The 24,203-nt window shown below is 37.0% G+C and overlaps 3 protein-coding genes across 4 annotated transcripts; 1 reads left to right on the top strand and 2 right to left on the bottom strand.

Annotated features, from left to right (window-relative positions):
* The first annotated feature begins 2,285 nt into the window (after positions 1-2,285).
* Positions 2,286-2,837, top strand: LOC149013068 (oleosin 1-like). Its single transcript, XM_089157701.1, has one exon. The coding sequence runs from the start codon at positions 2,286-2,288 to the stop codon at positions 2,835-2,837; it is 552 nt and encodes a 183-aa protein (XP_089013827.1).
* Positions 2,838-4,723: 1,886 nt separating this feature from the next.
* On the bottom strand, positions 4,724-14,308 carry LOC149013069 (ubiquitin carboxyl-terminal hydrolase 3-like). Of its 2 annotated transcripts, XR_016174076.1 has the most exons (10): positions 14,176-14,308; positions 13,788-13,919; positions 13,595-13,636; positions 11,547-11,652; positions 9,483-9,541; positions 9,287-9,361; positions 7,456-7,513; positions 7,232-7,308; positions 6,628-6,789; positions 4,724-4,920 (listed from the first exon to the last, which is right to left on the bottom strand). XR_016174076.1 is itself a non-coding variant. In XM_089159802.1 (9 exons), exons 1-9 carry the CDS (start codon positions 14,248-14,250, stop codon positions 6,691-6,693), a joined length of 723 nt encoding a protein of 240 aa, XP_089015928.1. In that variant the 5' UTR covers positions 14,251-14,308; the 3' UTR covers positions 6,288-6,690. The 2 variants fall into 2 exon arrangements, 1 of the variants encoding a protein (XP_089015928.1); XM_089159802.1 differs by lacking the exon at positions 4,724-4,920 and having other exon boundaries at positions 6,288-6,789.
* Positions 14,309-18,262: 3,954 nt separating this feature from the next.
* On the bottom strand, positions 18,263-24,071 carry LOC149013070 (serine/threonine-protein kinase D6PKL1-like). The gene is made up of 3 exons (XM_089158964.1): positions 23,870-24,071; positions 21,528-23,104; positions 18,263-19,469 (listed from the first exon to the last, which is right to left on the bottom strand). Exons 2-3 carry the CDS (start codon positions 22,790-22,792, stop codon positions 18,590-18,592), a joined length of 2,145 nt encoding a protein of 714 aa, XP_089015090.1. The 5' UTR covers positions 22,793-23,104; positions 23,870-24,071; the 3' UTR covers positions 18,263-18,589.
* Positions 24,072-24,203: the final 132 nt, after the last annotated feature.

Raw genomic sequence — 24,203 nt, forward strand, 5'->3', positions numbered from 1 at the left:
GGTGGGGTTGGGGTTCAGATCTTGCATTCTTGTATTTCTTCACAGACATACTGAACTGAAAGAAGAGTTGAGTGAGCTAGACAAGCACATAATTTCAATAGAAAAGTTAGGTGGTTCATATCTTATAATTTCAGTTGAGGGTTAGGTCTGACAAATGATTCCTTTTCTTCATCTGCTTGCTAATATTACATTAAGGTCAATCAGATAGTTCAGCTGATCCAGTGGATTGATCTTTACTTAAGGTGGTGGTCCATTCCCAGAAGGAACCAGATGACTGTTCTCCAGATAGTCCAAGAAAACAACAGTATATGATACAATTAATTACCCGATTGTCTAATTTTTTTTCTTAATCCATTTGTCAACTTGCTTTATATAGAATATGTATAGATTTCAGGATATCTCCCAGGATCTGTTGATGCTTCTTTGTCTGTTAGTTTACTTGGATCCAAGGAGCACTTCATGATGTGTTTTGATATGCCTTTTTTTGGAATGCATTCTAAGAAGTTATGCAAACACAGACTGAGAACAATTTGGTGGGGTTTCCTGAGTCTCTTTTTTCTGGGAAAAAAAAAAAAAATAGAAAACAGAAAGAAGAAGAAGAAAATTTTAGGGCATAAAGAGAAAGTTGAGGCACTTTATGATCTGGTAAGGGCTTGTGTTCACTGTTCACCAGTCAAGGAGTTCATCAGTCCATGTGGAAAAAAATTGAATGGCATTATGAGATTCTCTTTCATCATTCTCTTGAATGCTTTGCCAAATTAAAAATAAAGAGATAAAAAAAGATAATGAGAAGGAAATGATGATTCAATAAAAGGATTTCAGAATCTAGGGGACCTCGTGAGACATTCTAGTTTCTCCCAGGTTTCTGAAAATTGCCAAATTGGTAATGGATATTGGATCTGGGGCCCAGATAAAGGTGCATGATATCAGGGTAAGCCCATATAAAAAAGGGCCATAGATAATATATTAATTCCTTCAAGATAAATAACTATTGAGCCCTACCCATTTCATTTCGACCAGCCCATGTGAAGGTTCAGACCCAAAAAAACAAAAGCCCATTTATAGTCATTAAGCGCCAACCCCCCAGGTGGGTCCCACATTTCAGAGTTTGTTCTTTGCTTGATAACCAAGAAAATTAATAGAAAAATAAAATCAAATTTCGAACGAGATATTTTTATAATGATACACGATAACAATTTTCTTAAAGCTTTACCTCCCAAAAGAGCCCCATGGGATGGAAAAACATCTTGGTGGGAGGCGACCTTTTAAAAAAAGGGTTACTTAAAAGTATAGGTAATGGCTTGACGACAAAAGTTTTATTTGACTTTTGGATACCCCATCTCCCCTCCCCTATTCTTCTATGGCCCCAGCCTTTAATAGCCCTTGGTTGTATATGATCTTATCGATTTTCATGCTCATAGCTGGAAAATGAATTTGCTAAATACATGGTTTACTTTGACTGAACAACAAACCATTCTTTTTATACCTATTTTATCACCTAACGTTGCGGACTAATGGGTTTGAAAGTTTTCGAACAATGATTGTTTCCAGGTTAAATCAACATACCATCTTGTCTTACATCTCTCCTCACCTATTCAAGGGAGCTTCTCTTCCTCTCCAAACCTCAACTGGAAAAGAATTTGATGTAGAAAACGTCTTCCATGTTTTATTTCATTGTAACTTTGCATGAGCTTGTCGGAGAGCTTCCCTTTTACGAATTGACACTTCTATTTTTTCTGGTACTACTATTCATGAGTGGCTAGACTTTTTAGTGAATAATTTACAACTTAGTCGAATTTGGTGGCAGTCCCCACCAGCAAGTTTTGTACTTATATTTTTCCTTTTTCTACTGTCACCGAGAATCTAATATAATTTTTTAAAAAATGTAAAACATGACTTTCTCTCACAACAGGAATGACAACGCGTAACATAATACGGTGGCAGAATGAACCGAGTCGTTTCTATTTTCCTCGCCAGGCGCCGGGAATCTTCGATACCAGCCCCTCACTTACACAATCTCTGTGTCCTCGAAAAACCGAACAAATCACGTGTCAAACAATCGGCACATCGGTTTCATGCAAAATGCAACCTTGCATGGGGAATGAGAATACCCTGAACACGTCACCACTTTACATCCCACACCTGCTAACCAGCTGCTCATAGTGTCACCCTCTTCCCCTTTATATAATGTAACACAACCCCAACCATACTTCCCAACCAGAAACGAATCATCTTTTTGAAAACCATCTATTGTATTACCTTCTGGTTTTTGGTTTAGTACTGTGATGGCGGAGCACCGAGAGCAACGAGAGCATCGCCAGCAACAAGGAGGAGGAGCTAACATGGCTGATATTCGCTCACAGTATGGTTATGGTGGTGGGTATGGGCAACAAGAGAATCAACGTTGTAACCAGGGTGTGAAGGCAGCTGCTGCAGTCACCGTTGGAGGATCACTTTTGGTGCTGTCGGGCTTAACGTTGGTGGCAACTGTGATAGGACTGACGATGGTGACGCCACTGCTGGTGATTTTCAGCCCAGTAATTGTGCCGGCTTTGATAACAGTGGGATTGTTGGTGACTGGGTTTGTGACTTCTGGTGGGTTAGGAGCTGCTGCTGTGACGGTTCTGTCATGGATATACAAGTACGTTACAGGGAAGCAACCTCCAGGCTCAGATCAACTGGACCAGGCAGGCTATAAAATTGCAGGAAAAGCTCGGGACATGAGAGACCGGGCAGAGCAGTATGGGCAGCAGCAGCGTGGGGAGCAGTATGGACAGCAGCAGCGGGGCGAGCAGTATGGACAGCAGCACACTAGGGGTGGCGCTCAAGCTTCTTAAGATGGTTATGTCTTTGCATGGGGAGATAAAGTTGGGGTGTGCAGCTACGGTGCTTAATACTTTTGCTTTTGATGTATAAGTTTGAATTTCCGCTTTTCGTGTGTGTTTATGATATGGGTGTATTTCCTTGGTAGAAATTTCATCTCCTCATTGTCTCCATCTTTGTTGTTTTTAGTTTCGCTACAATCCATTTTCTGTTGTGACAAGGACTTCAAAAGTCTCAGGTTGTTGTTTCGTCTCCCGTCAAATCAGGAGCAGGTGAAGAAAATGCATGCATGTATATCAGGAATATCAAACACTTGCGGGAGTCCAAATCAAGTAAAAGGTTTAGGAATAACAACCCTTCCTTCATGCAAGTGGAAGTGTAACCCATGTCAACATTAAAACATAATACAACACTCAGGATACTGCTCCCCATGAGTCCACTCCAGGTGCAATTCAAAGGAAACACTTCCAGTGGCTGCGTTCATCGGCTGACATTAGTGTACCCATGCTAGACCATCTTTGCATGGACGTAGAAAAGACCCATAACTTGGGAGAGTAAAGGGGCGATCGCCCCCATGTCTGGGAGGGTTCAGTCTTCTTCCCGATCTATTATATCGTCTATTATATCGGGTGTAATGCACCGATTTTCAATTAGGTCGATATTTAATCTTAAGAATCGATTTTCTTTAGGCAGCGAACCAAAATATTTCTGAGGTTCATCAGCAAGATGGGCTTTTCACGATCCAATTCTTCAAGGTCATGCCCTACACATTCACCGTCTAGAGAAAAATATTAAGTAAGTTTTGAAAAACTTAGCAAGATCAAATCCAGCAAGATATCGATATGTTTGAAATAACGTATCGATACAGGAAATACAATCAATGAAATAAATAATCCAATAATGCTAATGCACAAAATTATTATTTATCTTATTTGGAAAACAATACGACGCCCTATGCCGTTACATGACCTGCATGCGTTATACAGCCTTGACATGCGTATTGCTCCATTGGGATTCAACACATCATACCCCATGTCGTTATATGGTCTGTACGCGTTATATAACCTTGATATGTGTGTTGATCCCTCCAGTGTTATCATGGATTTTCCCAATAGAAAAGGATGAAGATTGATCCACGCTGTTACGTGGCTTGCATGCGTTACACAGCCCTATCAAACTCCTAGATCATTATATATAAACTACTATTATATACTACTAATATTGCATCTACATATTGCATCTACTTCCATAGTGGAACCAGATGGCAACAACAAGATTGAGAGTTATGGATCAAGTGGTTTAGGTTTGATGTTCAAGTTTTGAGCAAAATTCATGGAAACAAAAGAGTGGGTAGCTCCTAAGTCAGTGCTTCCTCTTGGAGGAGTGATTTATTATTGAGATTTTGGGTATTTCTTAAGGTCTCCATTAATGCCTATTTAACCAGAATACAAATGCCACTCAGAAAGTAGTTTATATCTTTTAATAAAAAAATATTGCTAAAGACTTAGGAAAATAAATTTCTTAGTAGAGATACATGAAAATATAGCCTAAATTAACATTTATTCACAAATATAAAATATTTGCAAATAAGAACTTTAAAAAAAAAAAAAACCCTCTTAACACAAAAAAGTCCCAAGTGCATAAAGGACTCAAGTATTAACTAGCCTAAGATTCATCATTTTTCTTTGTTGATTCTATAGTTCTACATTTTCTATGTTACATCTAGCCTAAGGTTTTGCTCTGATACCATACTGTAATGCCCCGATTCCTAATATGAGAAATTAGGTCGATACTTACCAAAGAATGGGTTTCCCTTAGATAGTAAACTAGTCGTGATAATAACCATAAATTAAACTCAAAGAATTTAGAATATTTAAGCAGCGGAAGTCTATACTTAAACTGAAATATTTCCATTATTCTAAAATGTCCAATATAAAGGGTTCGACTATTACATTTTATCACCAATTACATAATTATTTAAAGATAGATAAAAAACATATTTTATGACTTTAACAAATAATCTATGAATGAGGTTCATCAGCAAGATGGGCTTCTCCCGATCCAATTCCTCAAAGTCATGCCCTACTCATTCACCATCTGGAGAAAAATATTGAGTAAGTTTCGAAAAACTTAGCAAGATTAATCCAGCAAGATATCGACATGTTTGAAATAACGTATCGAAATAATATAGGAAATACAATCAATGAAATAAATAATGCACAAAATTATTATTTATCTTATTTGGAAACAATACGATGCCCCATGCCGTTATATGGCCTGCACGCGTTATACAACCTTGACATCCGTATTGCTCCATTTGGGATTCAACACATTATACATTTATACCCCATGCCGTTACATGGCCTGCACGCGTTATACAATCCTGATATGTGTGTTGATCCCTCCAGTGTTATCATGGGTTTTCCCAATAGGAAATGATGAAGATTGATCCACGCTGTTACGTGGTTTGCACGCGTTACACAGCCCTATCAACCCATCAAATCCTCTATCGGACCATGATAAATGGAAAAGTTAATGTCTTCTTATAATGCAATATGCAATGCAATGTTAAATCTTCATATTTATAGAAATAGAAATGTTAAATAATCATGGCAAATCATAATGTACAAGAATAGATAGAACATAATGATTCAAATTTCATAGATAATAATGATTATCACTAGCAATCAAGATTAAGATAAAATCCAATGTTTCAAACTGTAGATAACATATATGATCTTCACTTGCAACATAAAAATCAAATAACAAAATGTTTCAAACGTGTAAATATTCATAAATGATTCTCATTTGCAATACATATCGAATACACAATTATTCAAACAGGTGGATATAGTGTGAAATTATCACTTGCCTTCACGATAGATTCAAGATTACGATATTGCAATGCTTTGAGCGGTCCAAAAAAACACAAATTAGTACAAACGATTACAGTGAAATGGATTTTGTTCAAAATCAATAGAAACTTAGAAATTTCTATTGATTTTAGTGAGTCTCAACTCTATTTATACTTTAAAAATGTGATATAACAAATGGAATAATAAATGAAACAATATATATTAAAGTATATTAATGATATTAATTTCATAATAAATATTTAACCTTGTTATATTTTATTATTTTGATAATAACGGATTAAAGTTTGTATTCTTTTCTTTTCTCTTCCTCTTCTTATATGAAGTTTTGTTTCAATTAAGAAAATTTAATAAAATTTATTAAATTCATTATACTAATATATTATACTTACATAACAGATTTCATAATTATTAAAATTAAGTGTAAATATAACAGTAAATTACTTTATTCATTTTTGTTTTAAAATTCTTCTTCTTTTTAATTAATTCATAAATTTTCTTAAAAACTAGCAATAATAATGCTAATAATAATTTAGATCACATTATATTATATTGTATATAAACTACTACTATATAATATAGTTAGGGCTATAATATAAGGTAAATGACAAAAATACAGTTAGTAAAATCTAGGGGTAGTACATCTGGTCTGCGAGACATCGAGTAGAAATCAGTCTCCTCAGAATCTCTATGTAACACCTCATAAGCATATACAATTCACCCAAGCCGCAATTGGATTAGCCAATGTTAACACTAACCCAGTTATCATTCAGTCATCCAGAAACATGCAGAAAGCAATCAGGAGAGAAGGGTGCAGATTCCTTCTCATGAGTGTAAAACATTTGTGACTTTTATTCAGTAAATGGAGCAAAAAGCATACGAAAACTATTTCGTATCAACAATTCATTGGAAGCCTAGGAACAATCATTACCTGAGTTTAGCAGAGAAACAAAAAGATGACAAGAAACATATTAGGGATGCAGGAAATGCAGATTTACAGTGCTCCAGCTCTTTTCCTGGAGAGCGCAATAACATTGAAATTTATCGAATCAGGGTTCTTTTGGATCATTCCTTTAATGACTTTTCCGGCATCCTGCAATGAAATAAAATCATTTAGACAACAAAAGTTCTAGCTGCCCTCTAAGCATTCAGGAGGTGGGAGAACTGTGTCATGATAACATAAAAGTAACTATTATGATGTTATAACTGTAAGTGATGAGACCCTGACCAGTTTCTAAGTAATCGAGAGGGAGCGATAATCAGGTAAGAGCATTAACAAGGCTAGTGTCACATCAATATCTTTCTGATGTTTCAATTTTCATTTCAGAACCAACTGCCATGTAAGGTTGTGGTAAAACAGAACTGAGAGAGAGAGAGAGAGAGAGCGAGAGAGAGAGAGAGAAAGACATGTTTTTGAGTAATCTTTATAAGATATTTGATCATGCCAAAAGACATGAGAAAGACATGTTTTTGAGTAATCTTTATAAGATATTTGATCATGCCAAAAGACATGTATGTAAGATTGTGAGGTCTACCTTCAAGAAGCTGCTGGGTGAAGAAGGACCATGTGATATTGGTTGCAACTTTCTTCCGTCAAGCTCATAAAGTTCTCCTACACGTAAGGGATGTCGATAAACATGGGGAGGATACTTGCAGAATTTTCCTCCACTCACCCAATGCAAAATAGACTATATATTGAGCTAAATAAAGTTCACAGCCGTCACCAATAATCACAAGATAAACGGAATGCAATATATACCATCCACACATGAGAAGCAAATGAAATGAGTGTTCACATTTATACTGGTATCTGGAGCCTGCAAGGAAGAATAGTACAACGCATTAACTATCTAAGCTAAATGAGAAAATACACCAACCACCACAGATTAAATGCTGTTATTCAGATCTACGGAAATGTCTTACAGAGTAAGAACCGAATAATTGATTTGATTACAAATGTCTCCCTTTGTGGTTGTTATATAATTCAAAACATAATGGGGAATGAATTTATAATTCAAAACATAATGGAGAATGAATTTCAAAAGGTTTAGACATAATTGTATGCAAACACAGGGATAAATAATGAACGGCCAGAACAAATTCTGTGTTCTCCTACATTTTTCACCAAACCAAAATATTTAACAAATGATTCAGATTACTGAAACAGCTAAAGAAAAATGTGTATTGAACAAATATGATCAAGGTATGTCATGGTGTTAAAGATGAGTTTTACCTACATAATGCTTCTCAACAATCGAACACTCTAAATCATACATCATGACTACTTGTACAACAGTCTTATATAATTTTTTTTCTTCTGAGTTTTCAAAAAAAAAAGTCATCGATCACATAAAATCCAATGCACACCTCTCGTGTCATCCAACTTATATTAATTAATTCTCAAAAACATCTACGACCATCTTTGAAATTTAGAGAGCACTAACCTTAGCAACAACCTAGATTTAAACATCACCAGATACAGAATATATAGTCTCCATATGAGATGCAGGTAAGATAACAGGATATCGAACTAAAACAGAACTTGAAATCAAAAGATCAATTTCAGAACAGTCCTGCCTGATCAATGGGTCTAGGAACTCACCGAATCCTCTTCCAGGGATCTCACTTGGCTTTTCATAGCAGGATATGCTCTGCATCTCAGAGAACCCAAAGCACAAGCCAATTTATATTTTCATGAAATTCATGAACTGGACTATGGTGCCATACAAACTTATATAAAAAGGATAACCTGAAGAACCATAATAGGAAAAATACAGACTAGAATTCTCAATCGCAGGCTGCTCGGGGTTTTCCTAAACAGAAAAGGAAAATGAAATATAGTACAAAAAAATTGATTCCAAAACAGAAAAGGAATTTGGAGGATGCATCTTCGTCTGCAAAATTCTTTTGACAGTAAAAGATTTGAGCTAATAAGACCCCCAAACTGACTCATTATTTCTGTTTTTAGAGGAGCCATTGAAGATCAGGTCTGGATAGAAAGTGGGCCATACCAAACAGCAGGATTTCTTCTTTCTCCTACCGCTAGAACGGGACAAGACTAAAAGGTGGGGATACAAAGTTAATAGATGGGAACTGGAGAAAAATGCAATAACTCAGCTTTGCTCTCACTGAAAGGATCTCAGAACACCAGATTCATGAAAGCCCAACCAGGCCACTGAGAACTATGGATCTTTACCACTTCCCATATTAAAAATGCACAACTTACGCATACCCCTGCCACTGTTTTGGGCAATAGTGCAATACACATCTCTTTTGGTTATATCAGTAATCTGAATTTCTTGGTGAGTACTTCTTGTCAAGTGAAACCTGATTTTGGGTACTCTTTGTAGTCAAGCCGGATAAATATCTGTCAATACTCAGCCCGTTGGGATTCCAAAAAGATGCCTTCCCCACACTCTTAGATTGGCTCTTCGTTTAGGTCTAACAACATGCAAACATGTATTGATAGCCAACAATATCAACATGCAAACATCCTATAGTGTTTGTTTATAATTTCTGAACAACTTCCTCAGTAGATCAGGTTACTTTGAGGATGATTACTATCTACTTATTCTTGGAACAATACTTGCCTCAGTATCACCAGCAGTAGCTGCAACTGAATGTGCATCCTCCATTTCCGTGTCTTTCTCGAAGAACAAAGCACGCTTCAAACCATAAGAATGCACGGAAGAATATAAAGGTATTAGAAGGAAAGCAAACACAGAATGTTCCTTTTAATCAACCACTGGATGAAGAAATTAGAAACACTGTCAATCAAAAATGTACCTCCATTGGATCCATGTGAGCGGTTGATTTAAAGAATTTATCAAGGTATGAATCTTTGCCTGGAAAAATTGTATGACAAAACAGACAGAAGGCCACAGATGTTCTGAGAGTCAGTGTTTGAATGTTCCTAATAGCATATTGAAATATACAGCTAGACCTCCTATATATAGATATAGATGCATTCTTTTTCATAACCTTACATGGCAGAGATATTGACCAATCTATACTTCACCTATGGCACTGAGTAGGACTTCACAGCAAGCCCAAAAAATGGGATAACAAACCTATACCAACTGAACATTGGACAACAAACAGCAGTGTAATAGCACCAAAATTAACCATAATTCAAGAAAATAATAAAAAAAGTTAAAATAGTAGTGTCCCAATGCAGAGGTAAGACAAATAAGTGTCAATTGAGATGAGCCATCAGGCAAAACATGAATACATGATGAAAACATGACTGTTCATTTTCTTTTGCTTTATTTACTAACATTTTGTCTATTCAAGGATCCATGCAGTTGCCCCCATTCAGATGGGGTAAGGCTATGTTGTTGAAGGGATGTTAAAATGCAATAGGAACTGTATCGACAATGAAGAGACTGAAATCAGCTCAAATTGAAATGATGACTCAAAAGAAAAGGGAATGAAATGCTTATTTGTTAACAGCAGATATGTTATTGAATGGAATCCAACAAAAGATGGCAACTTATGTAGCTATACCCAAGTAATTAGTGTAGTGCTTAGTGATCAAGTTGAATTTTGATGCTCCTCTAAACATAAAACGACTAGCTGAGTTTTCCCTCAACCCACAGTGAGTGGGAGCATCAGAGAAAATGATTACTACTCAATCAAAGAGGATGAGGTTCCTCTTCATGCCTTACCAAATGGCCTCCAACAACCAAACTTGTCTTAACTGATGGATATGCATAACCATACTTCTTGAGTAGGTCCTCAAAACAGGGCATGGGAAGATATCATCTCATCATCAGTTCTGATAATCTTGATTCCAATAATCACATCAGCATCGGCACAACTCATCAAGTAGGAAACCAAATCAATAATTTTAAGGTGTTCCTTTTGAGATATTGGTCCACATTGATGCCTTTCAACATAATTATGATATACAATGGTGTCACTAACTGATGGAGATATATACTAGACTTGACATAATATTATCTCATCATCAGTTCTGATGTTCTTAATTACAGGAATCATATCAGCTGAGCCAATTTCCTCTCTATCAAACTCTGACATGAACTCCTTTGTTGAATTGTCAATATGAAGATTACTAACATATGAAATAATAACATAGCTTATCCATTAACAATTTATGTACCCATTTATCTGAATCGATTGACGGTATAACCATTTCCAGAACAAAATTATATCAAGCTTTTCATGCCATTGTTTTGGTCTTGCTCCAGGCCATACAGAGACAAACTAATTTGCAAAACTTATGTCTGACATATATTACATTTTAATTTACAAATCAAAATAGGCCTATTTTGCTTTCCTACATTGCATGGGTGATTTAATTCATAATTCAAAATAGACCAACTTTGAGTTCTCCAATGATTGTTCCCTGTACAATGCCTAGTTTGTTTAAGAATAAAAAGTATAAGCAGTGACTTTTTCATATCATATAAGGGGAATTATACAATTCCTAACATGCTACTTGGACCGTTGGTTATTTATTGTAATATTAGTTGTATCTGATGGACAGATAAAGAAAATAGCAGACTGGAATGCCACCTATTGCCTAAGCACTTGGACAAGGCCCTCCAACACCTTGGTCACCTTGTTGCTTTGAAAACTATATAATCTATAATTGGAAAGATATCAACATTTAATTGTAGTTCAGGAGAGAGTTTGCTGATTGATGTACCACAGCATTTGCCAAGAGCACCTACATTTAGTGCCTCCTCAAGCAGACACAAATAAACAGCACTACTGGCTTAAATGCAAGCATAAGTATGATTGAAGGCCAAAATAATTAAATAAATAAAAGAGTAGTGCATGTACAACCCCACTCATCCATGCAAAGGAAATCAAAAGGAAACTTACAAGGCTTAATCTCTGAAGAGACATTTCCTATTGCGTGAAGAAGTCCAATAGTTCCACAAGCATTACCCACGGTTTGTTTCATGAAATAAACTTTCTCGCTCGGCTCCTACACCCAAAGGACCATATTATATCAATGCCAATAACAAGGAAAAAAATAGCTCAATAAAACTTGAGGCATAAACATTAACTTGCTGTCCAGCTGGAACCTAAGGAGTAAGAACACAAATATGAGAGAAGTGTAAATTGAATTCTTCACATGAATCACATCTAAAGGATATAATGTCAGAATAAGCACTCAATAACAGTATCGATCAATAAACCAAAATTTAAGTCTAAAGATATTAGTTTTGCAAAGTAGCAAAACTAATATCTTTAGGCTATGTTTGGCCATCTAAAAAAAAAAAAAAACGCACACATAATAAGACAAACTACCACAGCACAATGAATGTGTGTGTCTCTTCAAATTCAAAATTTTCAGAATATTTTTTCCTTCCTTTTCTTCTATTTTAAGGAGAAAACTTCACTCATCTGAAAATCTCGAGAAAATCAATATAACTTAAGTAGCTCTTTATATTTTTCAAAACGGAAATAATGCCTTGAAAACGGCGTGGGGCATTCACTTCTACATGTTGCTGACATGTAAATATTAATAGGCAGAATTATCATTTGTTCCTGTAATGCATCGTTTTTGTTTACCTCTGAAAAAAAACCTCTTTTTTTCTCCCTTATCCTTCTTATTTTAGGAAAGTTTGTCCAATATATTGTATAGTTTTTAGGTTCTTTTCCACAATTTAGTGAAGTTGCTTGGCGTCTGACTTTTGCAATACAAATTGCTCTGTCAAAATATTTGAGATGGGATAACCCCATTAATCCTTATTTTTCACTTTCTTTACTTGCTATCAATTCCCAAATCTGAGCAATACTTCTCTGCATGACTGATACCAATCAAACCATCTTTTTATCTTTTTGTTTGGTCCTTGAGATTTTTTTTTGTCAGTAAAAGTCCTTGAGATCATTGTTATGACCTAAAGTGGAAGCTGTGTATGGTTGAAGATTAAAGAGATCTTCAAGCCTCAGCAGCACTGTTTTCTGGGGTTTTCCAGCTGAATCCTGGATATCCTTCATCTTCCAAGTCAATGATCTATTGGGCTCCATCTTTTGTGGTTCAAACTACTATCTAAGGAAGCCCGGTCAAACGGCCATTGGAGGTGATCCCAGTCCAGATCAATAAACAACTCAAATAATGTTTTGGGAAAATGCTTGGACATAGAATACATAGAAGACCTCTAAAAAGAGTAAAATGTCAAGAGTTTCAAAATTAAATTCCAAAAATTCATTTCTGAATTGCAGTGAACTTCCAAGAGAAGGCAGTTCCAACCCTGAAATCCACAGTTCTCTCTTCCCTCTTAATTTAGTCAACCATTGTAGGATATTAGTCATGGACTTACAATGCAAATGTTTTATTGGACAGTTTAACCATTCATATTGTCCTTCTACCTAGCATACTCAACATCTTTCTTTCAAAATTAAACTGCTTTTGCCCGCAAAATAAGATTCCAATATTACAAAATTTTCATTTAAACAGAAGTATGGCAAATCTGTTAAACATCAACCGAACAAAGAGTCCAAAATCTCAAATATCAAAATCTTTATGATAGCTTGACTCTGCAAAATCTGTAGACAAAGATCTTAGGTGTAGTTATCAAGACAACCAACATATCACCCACGGCATTCAGAGATCAAGTATTACACAACAGGTGATTCAACTTCCGATTTTAATTCACTGCTACAAAACATAAATAACAAAACAATAGTTGAAAATAAGCATATCACTGGAGATTCCCTAATTGGTCAACTTTCTGAACTGATTTTAAAGGAACATGCGTGAGACAAGAAAATGACGGTACTTACCAATCATGAAATAGTTGTGAAATATTTAAACAGAAAACAGAAGAATACTGAAAACTACATTCAGAAAAATGGGGTCGGGGTTGAGAACAACTTCTGCCAACTACATTTGGAATACACAAACATAATTCTATATGTACCTTCTTCAAACTCTCGTTCTCCGACAAGCTCTCAGCTTCAGTCTGAAGAAAAATGGCATCTCATTCAGTTCAACAAACTAGAGTTATTAAGTGACATGAATTTGGCGACACTTAGTGACAGGTACAGCCAAAAGATATTTTAGATTCCCGAATAACTAAAAACTGGTTACATCAGTAGATCATATCTTCATACCTCAGCTGTTAGGGGATAAAGAAAAAGCACCGCAAGAACAGGCTTGGGGACCATTTCCAGGAGTTCATCATCCAAACCATACACGTCATTGAACTCTGCTTCATAAACTGGCAGACCTAGACCCCACAGAAACTACATAACATCCAAACAATTAATTGAAGTTCTGAATATCCATTAACACTGTACATTTCAACAAATATACCATGATACCCGACAGACTCAAAAACTTCAATCATGCAATGGAATGAAAGAAGCTTCAAAGCCTAATACGATGAAATGACATCCATGGAGAATAAAGAAGGAAATCTCAACATATTCCGATAGTTTCAGAACACCAACACACAACAGAGACACACAGAGAGAGAGAGAGGGAGAGAGGAAAAAAAACCTGGTTCATGATATCAGGATTGGCTTCGAGAGGTAGCCATTTCTTCGTCGAAGAAGTTTCGTTCGAAGCAGCCATGATTTTCTCTTCAGGAAAGGAAGAGAATAAGAGAATACGAAGCGGGAAGTCCAGCAGTGAAAGTGACGCTCTGCGGAAAAGAAGAAGGGAACTCCGTTTATACTAATCGCGTAACGGAGAAACGCGGTGGGAGCGCGTGAATCTCTCCTTTGCGGGTGAAACGGTGACCGAGAGAGGTTGAGAGCTACTAATGGACCGGAGTATAATTGAATCGGACCGGACCGGAATGTTTGGAGGCCTCAGCCCATTACGGTAATAGCCTAAAAGGCAAGACTTTAAAAATCCATTTATTTATGGATGAGCAACACGTGTTTATAGATCAAATCTAAGAGTTGAGGTTAAATTTAAAATATAGCAATTATTTTATTTTAAATTAATTTCAACCTTTAGATCTGACCTCAGTCACGAGGAAATAAATAGTCTATTTCCTTGTCATAAATGAATAAGATGAAAATTCAAGTTGGTTCAAGGTTGATTGTCTATCGAACCCTTTAAAACTAAAGCTTATTAGCCCAATGGATACAAAATACAAACTTCGTATTTAAAATTAATTATAAACAAAAGTCTAAATTTTTTTTTTTTTTTGGGGTGTAAACAAACAAATTTCTTTTTTTTTGTGGGGGTAAACAATAAATCTAAAGATCAAAGTCTACTATTTATTATATATATAAAGCTCAAAGCACTTTTATTAGAATGACTAGGGTCAAAACATCCTATTTTTTGGGTAAGAAAGTTAGATTACAGTAGTGATGGAGTTTGGCTCTTTCACTTCGGCATAGATGATAATTGTATTTTAATATCTATTCACTACACATTCAAGAGGAGGTCCTACCTCTCTCAAGTGTAAAGAAATGTAATTTGCACATTAAAGGATTGATGTGCATTTGTAGAAACATGGGAAAAAAAATTATGATCAAATATTTCTTACACCATGGTGTAACCATTGCTGGGTATTCATGATTCTTCACATCTACATCTTGCACAATCATGTACAAAAGTTATCCCAAAAATTTATTAGAACGATACCAAGTTTTTCATGTAAATTTGTGAACTCAGAAACTGGATGTTAGCGTTTGCACAACATATGCATGCATTAGAGGTTTGTGGATTTTTTTTTTTTTTTGGTTGACAATCCCGGTTTCCAAGGCTTTGCCCTGACTAATCCGGTGTTCGACCCGTGTCGCACACCTGGCTGTGGTGGGTGAGTTTTGTGGATCTTTTTATAAACTGAGATCATAAGCTTTACGTATGAACCAAGAAGAAATTAAAGATGAAACAAAGGAAGAGAGAGAGCAAACAGTTTCCTTACAATTATCCTATCTAGACTCCAAACAGTTTGAAGCCTTTTTGAACTTCCACTCCATCTCCCCTATCTTCTTTTTCAAATGAAACTCCACTTCTGGTGTCTCCCCTTTGCAGTTGATCTTTCACATTGCTATCTATTCTAATTTCTCCACTGTTCTTCTTTGAATCTATGAAATAACTCATTAGTTCCTCCCCAGATACTCCTCTGGAGTAAACCCTATAGAAGATAATAGGAGATAACAGTATCTTTTGCCTTCAATCCTTTCTCTTTGACGAACTTGCTCCATCCATTTTTAGAACACAAAGATTTTGCTATACCTCCAGTAACAACACCGAAAGGTCCAATGCTTTTGCCCATTGTCTACAAAAATTATATTTAGTGTAACTGCACTTTTCTATGGGATTGCAAGCCTACCAACATCACTAGCAGTTTACTGTTTGTGAAAAAGCTCTTGGTATCTGGGCTCTTCTATTCTCTTGGTGGTCTTGGGCTTGGTGCATGGTTTCTAGTATTCTGGCAATGTCTCATCCAGAAATTGGTCAATTTGAAAATGTAGGAGCCATCTTTAATCATCTCCAAGATTTCTTCTGTGCTGTGACGCTGTTGAAAGGTATGTTCATGAGCAGTAACTTCTGTTACTGGTAGGTTTCTATGTGAACCCCTTCTTCCTAATTTGATTGCTGCACTATGATAAGCCATTGTAGCTACTTTTTTTGACTTAAAAATACCAAGCCAAAATCTTTGGCCCTTGGCAGCAATTCGTGCACCCCAGTGAGCACTAGGAAGGAGCAGTACACCTTTGAAGTGTTCTGTTGGGTTGCTTATGCTGGTTCCCTCGTTTGAAGTCATTGTTACCATCTCAGCCTCCATATGTTTGCTGCCCATAAATTAAACATTTACAGAAGTTAGTAGGACATGTAAATTATCATGACATAGTCTCTCTTTCTCTCAAAACACCAAAAAATAGAAAGAAATCTCTAAATTTAATTTTGTAAATAATTGAAATGCTGACAAAACTGCCCTTCACCATTTCTGAAATGTAGAGGGCCTAAAACCAGTCATTCGAAGATCCTGAAAAGACAAAACCACCTCTGAATGGTATTTATTTTTGCAATTTAAGCATGCAAAAATAATTTGATCACCTTTCATTCCAATCTTATATTATGATTAGCAAAGAAAAATCATTTAAATCTATCCTGAGATCATATATGGACAAAATATGATTTCACTTAGCCATCCAATTGATATAGATCAAACACAATCCCATTGAGAAAGATTGACCAACGGATAAATAAATTGATCCTGTTCAGCCATTCAACACCCTAAGAGGCTAACACCAACAAGTTAATGGGTAAATTTTCAGATCTTATCTTAGTAAGACTGAAAGAGAATCAAGACAAAGTAAAACCAACAAAATTTGATCAGCTTACTTCCATGCATAGAACCCTAGCTCAAACATACAAAATATATCCTATTGTTACCTAAGTCAAAATTCAAAGTCATGTATAGATATTTTTTTAAAATAATAGAAACTAAATTTCACCTTGGTTGATGAGATCAAACTTGCCTTTAGGTCCAGTAGAAAATCACTGTTACAAAATAAAATTTTAATAAAAAAAATTTATAAGTCTCAAATTGTAACAAGAGAATCCGAGAATCAAGAATAGAAAAAAATGACATATGCTAAAACTAAACTTACATACATTTTTTTGTACACCGTCTTCTCTCTTTTATCTCTTGGATAAAGATGAGAAGTAATAAGCACACAAGAACAATGAAAATGATGTATGAAAAAGCTAAAGAAGTATGGCAATAGATGAAGGATGGGATTGGCCACCACCGCTTCTTCTATTCTACTCTAGGAAAAGACAATGATGCATTAGGCCATGAGAAGGGGCGAAGTATAGAGAAGTACTTGCCTTCAATCTAAATGAATATTTGATTTGTGCTTCTTTTTTCCTTTTTTTCTTCCTTCTCCTACTTTACTTTTGGGGTGGACTTTGAGTAAGATTTAATCTATTTGTAACTTTTCCCACCTTAAATATGGAAAAACATAATAAATTTGAGAAAAACATAACACAAATGGGTCTTGTCCTTGAAACTTGATAATGAGTACTACTAGGAAAGGGAATGTTCAAATCGTGTATTTAGGATTTGATTAGGATATTGTTTTACTCGGATTTCTTTTTCGGAGATTAAGTCATCATATCAATATATTCAAAACATAGTTACAGGACACCAAAAGGGGAGAAGAGGGAAAGTATGAAGTTTTTATAATTTGTGTGTGGGAGGGGGAGGGGGATTTTGGAGAGAAAGGTAAGGCAACACCAAACTAGGGCAAGTATAAGTTTTCACGTTCAAAATGGAAGCACTATGGCTACAAGCAAAAAACAATAAGCCAATTCTTGAATGAGGAACCAAGATTTGATTCTATTCTTGAATTGGATGTATTCCCAGAGAATCTTAAATGCCCTAATCTGTCAGCCTGTGTCAGTTTCCTTTTCAATACCAAAATGATATATGGTAGCTAAGGAAAAAATATTCCAATGATATAACTATTAGAATTGCCATTAAAGAGTTGGATATCATGTAGATCTCAGCCATGCCCATATCTTTGAACCATGCCTTCCCAAACAGAGTGGGGAGAAGGAACTGCACATTTTCTTATAGGTACCTTTTTTTTTTAAAATTTTTTTTTATGAGAAAGTTACATGTTGATATTTCAAATACGTTGTTTCCTCTACCAAATAATTTTCGTGAATAAGACAATGGTCAAAACTAAAATTTCTCATTTTCTATTTTGAGAGCAACTAACTCATTTCTGATACAACACTTTGGTGGGTACACTAGTTTTCCACTGTTTTAACAGCTCCAGTAGTAGTCTTTGTATGACAGACTTTTCTGTTGGGCAGCCTTCCTGGAAGAAGGACTATGTTCCATCAGAAACTGTAACAGATGGAAGATTTTGAGTCCCCAGAACTCTCAGATGCTAATTCTTTAGATACATTAGATACAGAATCATGGTAATCCATATTAGAAGAACTCAAAGTCTAGAAATTTACCCCCGGACTTCACATCTGCTCCTGCCATCCTCTTACTATTGCTCCCCACCCCAACAGTGTCAACTACCCCATACTTCCCAGTCAGCTCAGTTTCCACTGGCCTGGGCACATCGGGTGGTGTGCTGCACCGTATAAGTGCCCAGTTTACACCTTCAAAAAAAGGGTGTTGCTTGATCTCGGTTGCTCCCCTCTTCACTCCAAGGCGCTGCTGGGGTTCCTTCACCAACAGACCCCGGATCAGATCCCTGCCAGAGTAACTGGTTGCTGGTGAGTCTGGAAACCTCAGCTGTTGTCCAACGACATTCATCAGTGTTGCCCGGTTTCCTGAACCCTTGAATGGAGTCTTCCCATACAGGAGCTCATGCAAGAAGATACCAAATGTCCACCAGTCCACCGCGCTGCCATGGCCTTCCCCCTTTATTATTTCTGGAGCTAGATATTCATGAGTCCCAACAAATGACATGGACCGAGCTGCTGTGGGCTCAGCTACAAGCTCTGGCAGGGTACTAGCTGGCTGTACATGCTCTGTGCGGGATTTTCGGTTTTTATTCTTGTTCTTCTGATGAGACATCCGAGGAATAAAACATGATGGTTGGATGCATGCTGAGGAAGGCTCCATGCAGGTTGGCTGGACACAGAATGCACCGCCAGCTGCGCGTTTTGAGGGATCGGACTCAAATGAGGTCCTTATCAGAGTAGGGGAAACTGCACATCTTAGGGAGAGGTCAAAGTCTGATAGCATTATGTGGCCATCATCACGGACAAGAACATTTTCTGGTTTTAAGTCCCTGTAAACCACTCCCAACATGTGGAGATACTCAAGGGCCAAAAGTACTTCCGCTGCATAAAACCTGTGACAATGAAGGAAAATAAATCAAAACTGGAAATTAGTGGATAAGAAATGACAAAGAACTGGAGGCAGACAAAGGAAATCAAGATTAAAGTGCTCCCCGACATTTTACAATAACTACTCCTCTTCACAAAAATCCCATATTCATTTGAAAAAAATTAGGACCAGAGTTTATGGTGGGAAAGCATGGCATCAAGAGAAGGGCATGGAGGGGGGGGGGGTCATTACCGCCTTCATGGTGTGGTATCTCTCCCTCCCTCTCCATGTGTCTGGGTAAAGGGGATCCAGATCCTCTCCACCTGCCCGTGCCCCCATCTCCCCCACACTATCATAAGGCCTGACACAGGGCCTGCCCGTGTCAGCCATGTCTGAGTGAGGAGATGGAGGATGAAGACACAGGCAGATTGGGTGGAGAGGATCTCCACGTGGGTACAGGGGGTACACTCCCTCATATAGAAAAGTTTCTCAAAAAATATGCTGAAAAGTTAATGAAGATGAAAACAAAATTAATATTGGTTGATTAAACATATCAATTACCAAACTGTCTGACAATAAAACAACCCAGTAAGACTTGCAACATCCAGGGAAAGTGTCAAAACTGATTAATGTTAAGAGTACAGTGTCACTGCTTCCCTGTCGCCAGATAGAACAGCAACAGAAACTTCTTTTTCCCATCATCCCAATATATAAGTTGGAAACAGTAGCGAAATTGAGGTGACAGAGAAAGTCAAGTTAAAATTTTCAACCCCCCCCCCCCCCCGCCCACCCAAAAAAAAAAAAAAAAGGGAAAAAAATAGAAGAGGATTCTCTAAGGAAGGAGCACAGGGAAGTGTACCAATGAGGCGCAATACTGCAGTATCATACATAGGAGGGCAGCAAGGTCAATTATGTAACAAGGAGAGAGACAGAGAGACAGAAGGTGCCAGGGAGATGATGCTTGAGAGTGTAAAGAGATTATAAACAACCTATTTAACCAGGATGCAGGAGCAGGTGCAAATGTGGCTTGATAACAAAATGTAGGACTCAACAACTGAAGTGTTCAATCTTTTAGATATTGTTGGATATACTATAAGCTACCTTACATTACAAAAGATAATTTTGCAAGCAAAACATTTTCATTTAGAGCTTATATCCATGTAGTGCAACAGAACAAGAAGCCAGCACCACCTAGGCCGTCAAACAGGACCAACAAAGGACTTCTGTGATGGGCCAATTTTATAGCCCAAACATTAGGGATTTTAAGTCCTATATGGGATTAAAGTGGTAGTTTCTACTTTCTATTTCTTAGTCATTAGAACATCAGTTTTCCAACATTAAGCTTCCATTTTCTTAAAAGTTTTATATTTTTATTCAGTTGCTACTTCATAATACCTCTCCATCAGCTGAGAAGAATTTCTATCTTTGTACCATTTAATACCTATTTAGTGCAAGTGCGCAATGCAAGAGACAACCTTACAAAAAAAGACAGGAAACTTTGGTAAGAGGTCATCAGCTAGTTGGTGGGAGACCTTTTCTTCCTTATCTTTTGTCTTCTTCTATTTGTTTTCAACTTAGTTTTCATTTTATTGTTCTCTGCTAATGGTAAGTTATTTTACTAATTGGTTTCTGATATTTTCCAAATTGTCCAAGTTGTTTTCATCCTTTTTGCTGCCAATCTGTATTTATCCTTAGCCATCCTCAACATTTTCTTTTAATGACAGTTAAAAAAATCACACTGACTAGATCACTGCGCCTGAATTAGTGAACTCAACCAATCAAATTTACATGATAGAAAAAGGTTACAAGAGTTAGATTTGAAAATACACAAGGTGATGAGGGTGCTAGCTACACTATCCCTAGATGTTTTTTTAAGATCATGAAATTAATCAGGTAAATCCAACAGGAGAGAAAATCATTTTCCTCTAACCAAATGATTGGGTCTCATATAATAACCAAAACAGGGAAAACATGATATTAACAACAGTACATAAAGTGCAGATCAAACATAACTATTTATTATCAGAAGGAAGAGCTTGAAGAACAAAATGTATACACATTAAAAACATATAATGGAACATACCGTGCGGCATACTCAGAGAAGTGTTTTCCCGGCTGCCGCTGCCTCAGAGTATGCAAATCACCTCCAGGACAGTACTCCATCACCAAACATGAATACCTGTCTGTCTCAAAATGTGTATACAAAGTTGGTAGGAATGGATGGTCCAGAAGCTGCAGTATCTCTCTTTCTGTCTGAGCTCTGGTCAGTTTCTTCCTGGTCGCCAGTGATGCCTTGTCCATCACTTTCATAGCAAAGTAACACCTGGTCCCACTCAATTCAGAGAGGTAAACACTTCCAATGTCACCACCTCCAAGTGGTTTGAGCAGCCTAAAGTGATTCATTCCCAAGATTCCATCACGGGCTCGTACAGCTAGAATGGCCTTCCACCTAGGATCATTTCCTTTGTGAGGCTTATTAGCACTTCCAGTGATATTGCTCCAATTACTATCATCACTAAGGCCACTGCTATCACTTGCACGGCTACCACTAGTTTTTGAACTTCCAAGAGAATCTCCTCTAACACTCCCTTTGGCACTTTCACAGTTCCTTTCCACACTAAGCATGCCATCACTAGTAACCCCATCACTTCTGCATGTACTGGCAGAGCTGTTGACAATGCTCATGGCAGTTATGACACCGGTACTGTCAATACTACTATGAGGACTTACATTGCCACTGGGAGGCAAGGAAGCATCCCAAACACATTCCTTCTCCTCTGAACATGATGGTAAAATTGTATTATCAGTAGTATGTGATGCACGAGAGACTGAAAATGGAGAAGATGATGCACCCAAATCATTATGTCCTTCAACGAGGCTTTCTGATGGAGAAAGCGTAGTTGTACTTGATTTCACACCAGGAACCCGGAGGGAAAGATCCTCTATAAAAGGACCCTTCTTTGACAAGTGTTTCACTAAGCATCCAGTCTCAGTTTTGTTTTGACCAATCGGTACATAGACAGTCCTCATCAGATCTGTGTCAATTGGTTCAGGGGGATGACTAGCCCCAGAAAATGAACTAGGGTCACTTTCTTCACAGGAATCCCCACTGCCCTCAAAGGACACAACATCAGATGTAATCTCATCTGGTTCTTGGTAAGAGCTTTTCCCTTTCCAGGCTTTTACTAGAGCATGTGAGTCAAAACTTCGAGATCCCCGTGCACTGGATGGTCCATCTTCCTCGCTCACTACATTTGCACATACATTTGGCAGCTGACCCATAGGCAATTTCTTTGGAAGTTTTTTGTTTTCAGGAATCTTATCCATTTCAGATTTTCTATATATCATTACATGGATCTTCTCAGTGAATCACTAAATTACTGCTCCATATGGCAAGCAATTCTACTTTGAAGAATAATCCACAAACTCCTGTCATTTTCGCTTCTTAGAACCTCAACATGGTATTTTTTTTTCTTCCAAAACAACGAAATACTTGGTACTGTATAAATATTTCTAGCTCCTTGTGGTCTATCCTTCTCAAACAACACACAGAGATACCCAGAGGTCCTCAATCATCCTATAATTTCCAAGACAATGAATTACTTATGAATGTGTACGCAGGTATGCAAGTAAACCAAACTTCATTTCGGACAGAAAAACCTACAATGAACAGTGAGCCCATAAAATAACTTAATCTGGTTTCCATGTAATTGACTGCAAAAGTGGAAAATAGCACAATAAAGATCCATTTGATAATAAACAAGTACAGATCAAACGAAGAAGATAGGAGTATTCATCGAGATAAATCCCAAACACTCATGATATATGCATATAACTTAACAACCCCAACAACACCCCCCCCCCCCCCCCCAAAAAAAAAAAGCCCGGAAAAAAAAAGTAAAAAAAGCTTAAATTTTGAAATAAAAAAAGGACCTTATGAACACAGAATAAGCTAGGAGGCTAGGAGAGTTACATCAAATCGGGCAATAGAGAGGCAGCAGAAAATCGCATCCTGAGTTTTGATCTGCAAACACAGCAAAGCTACTGAAAGCAGACTCTAATTCAAAATTTCCCTCCTCGGTGACTTTTAACTAACAACCAAGTAACGAATAGAAAAAGAACAACAGAAAAACAAAAGTTAACAAACAGAAACAAAATTCGCAAATTCGCAAGCACAGAGAAGAAAATGCCGGATCATTTCAACGTAAACAGTTCCAAACAAGAGTGTATTTTGCAGCAAGATCCTTCAAAACCAGTCAAAAAACTTTAGAAGGGCGAAAAATAAAAAATAAACACCAACTGAAAACATAGACATCTCAGAATCCAAACCCAGGAAAATAACAATCAAGAAAGGTAGACAGCTAGAGAGAGAGAAAGAGAGAGAGAGAGATAGCAGTAAAGAAGTATACAGTTTGGAAAACGCACCATTCAAGTAGCAGTAGACGAAAAACAGCTTTGCTCTCCCCCTTCAGTAATGAATAACGAAATGGGAATTATGGTTTCAGAGCTTGAACTAGGGTTCCAAAGCAATGGAGATGCCTTCAGTCCTGAATCCTCACTGTCTTCTCTTTTGTGTGCGAGAAAAGAGAGAGTGAGAGAGCAAGCTCGGGGAGTTGGGAGCTCTTGCTTTTGGCTTTTTATTTTTGTTTTTATTTTTTTATTATTTTTTTCTTTCAAAAGGTTGAGCTTATATAGGACAGTAGAAGACTCGCCGCCCAACAGATGACAAAGAAGAAATTTTCGTGCGTATTGTGGGGCC

Source organism: Hakea prostrata, chromosome 6 (genome assembly GCF_041222555.1).
Source record: "Hakea prostrata isolate BN-2017 chromosome 6, UWA_Hpros_2, whole genome shotgun sequence".
NCBI classification, from domain to species: Eukaryota; Viridiplantae; Streptophyta; class Magnoliopsida; order Proteales; family Proteaceae; genus Hakea; species Hakea prostrata.

Excerpts from the sequence above, each read along its gene's own strand:
- LOC149013068 (XM_089157701.1), top strand. The coding sequence starts at position 2,286 with ATGGCGGAGCACCGAGAGCAACGAGAGCATCGCCAGCAACAAGGAGGA.
- LOC149013069 (XM_089159802.1), bottom strand. The coding sequence starts at position 14,250 with ATGGCTGCTTCGAACGAAACTTCTTCGACGAAGAAATGGCTACCTCTC. Across the intron at positions 11,653-13,594 it reads AGAACGAGAGTTTGAAGAAG|GAGCCGAGCGAGAAAGTTTA; the intron begins GTACATATAGAA and ends CTTTGGGTGTAG. Across the intron at positions 6,790-7,231 it reads CACCCAGCAGCTTCTTGAAG|GATGCCGGAAAAGTCATTAA; the intron begins GTAGACCTCACA and ends ATTTCATTGCAG.
- LOC149013070 (XM_089158964.1), bottom strand. The coding sequence starts at position 22,792 with ATGATATATAGAAAATCTGAAATGGATAAGATTCCTGAAAACAAAAAA. Across the intron at positions 19,470-21,527 it reads TTCTCTGAGTATGCCGCACG|GTTTTATGCAGCGGAAGTAC; the intron begins GTATGTTCCATT and ends TCATTGTCACAG.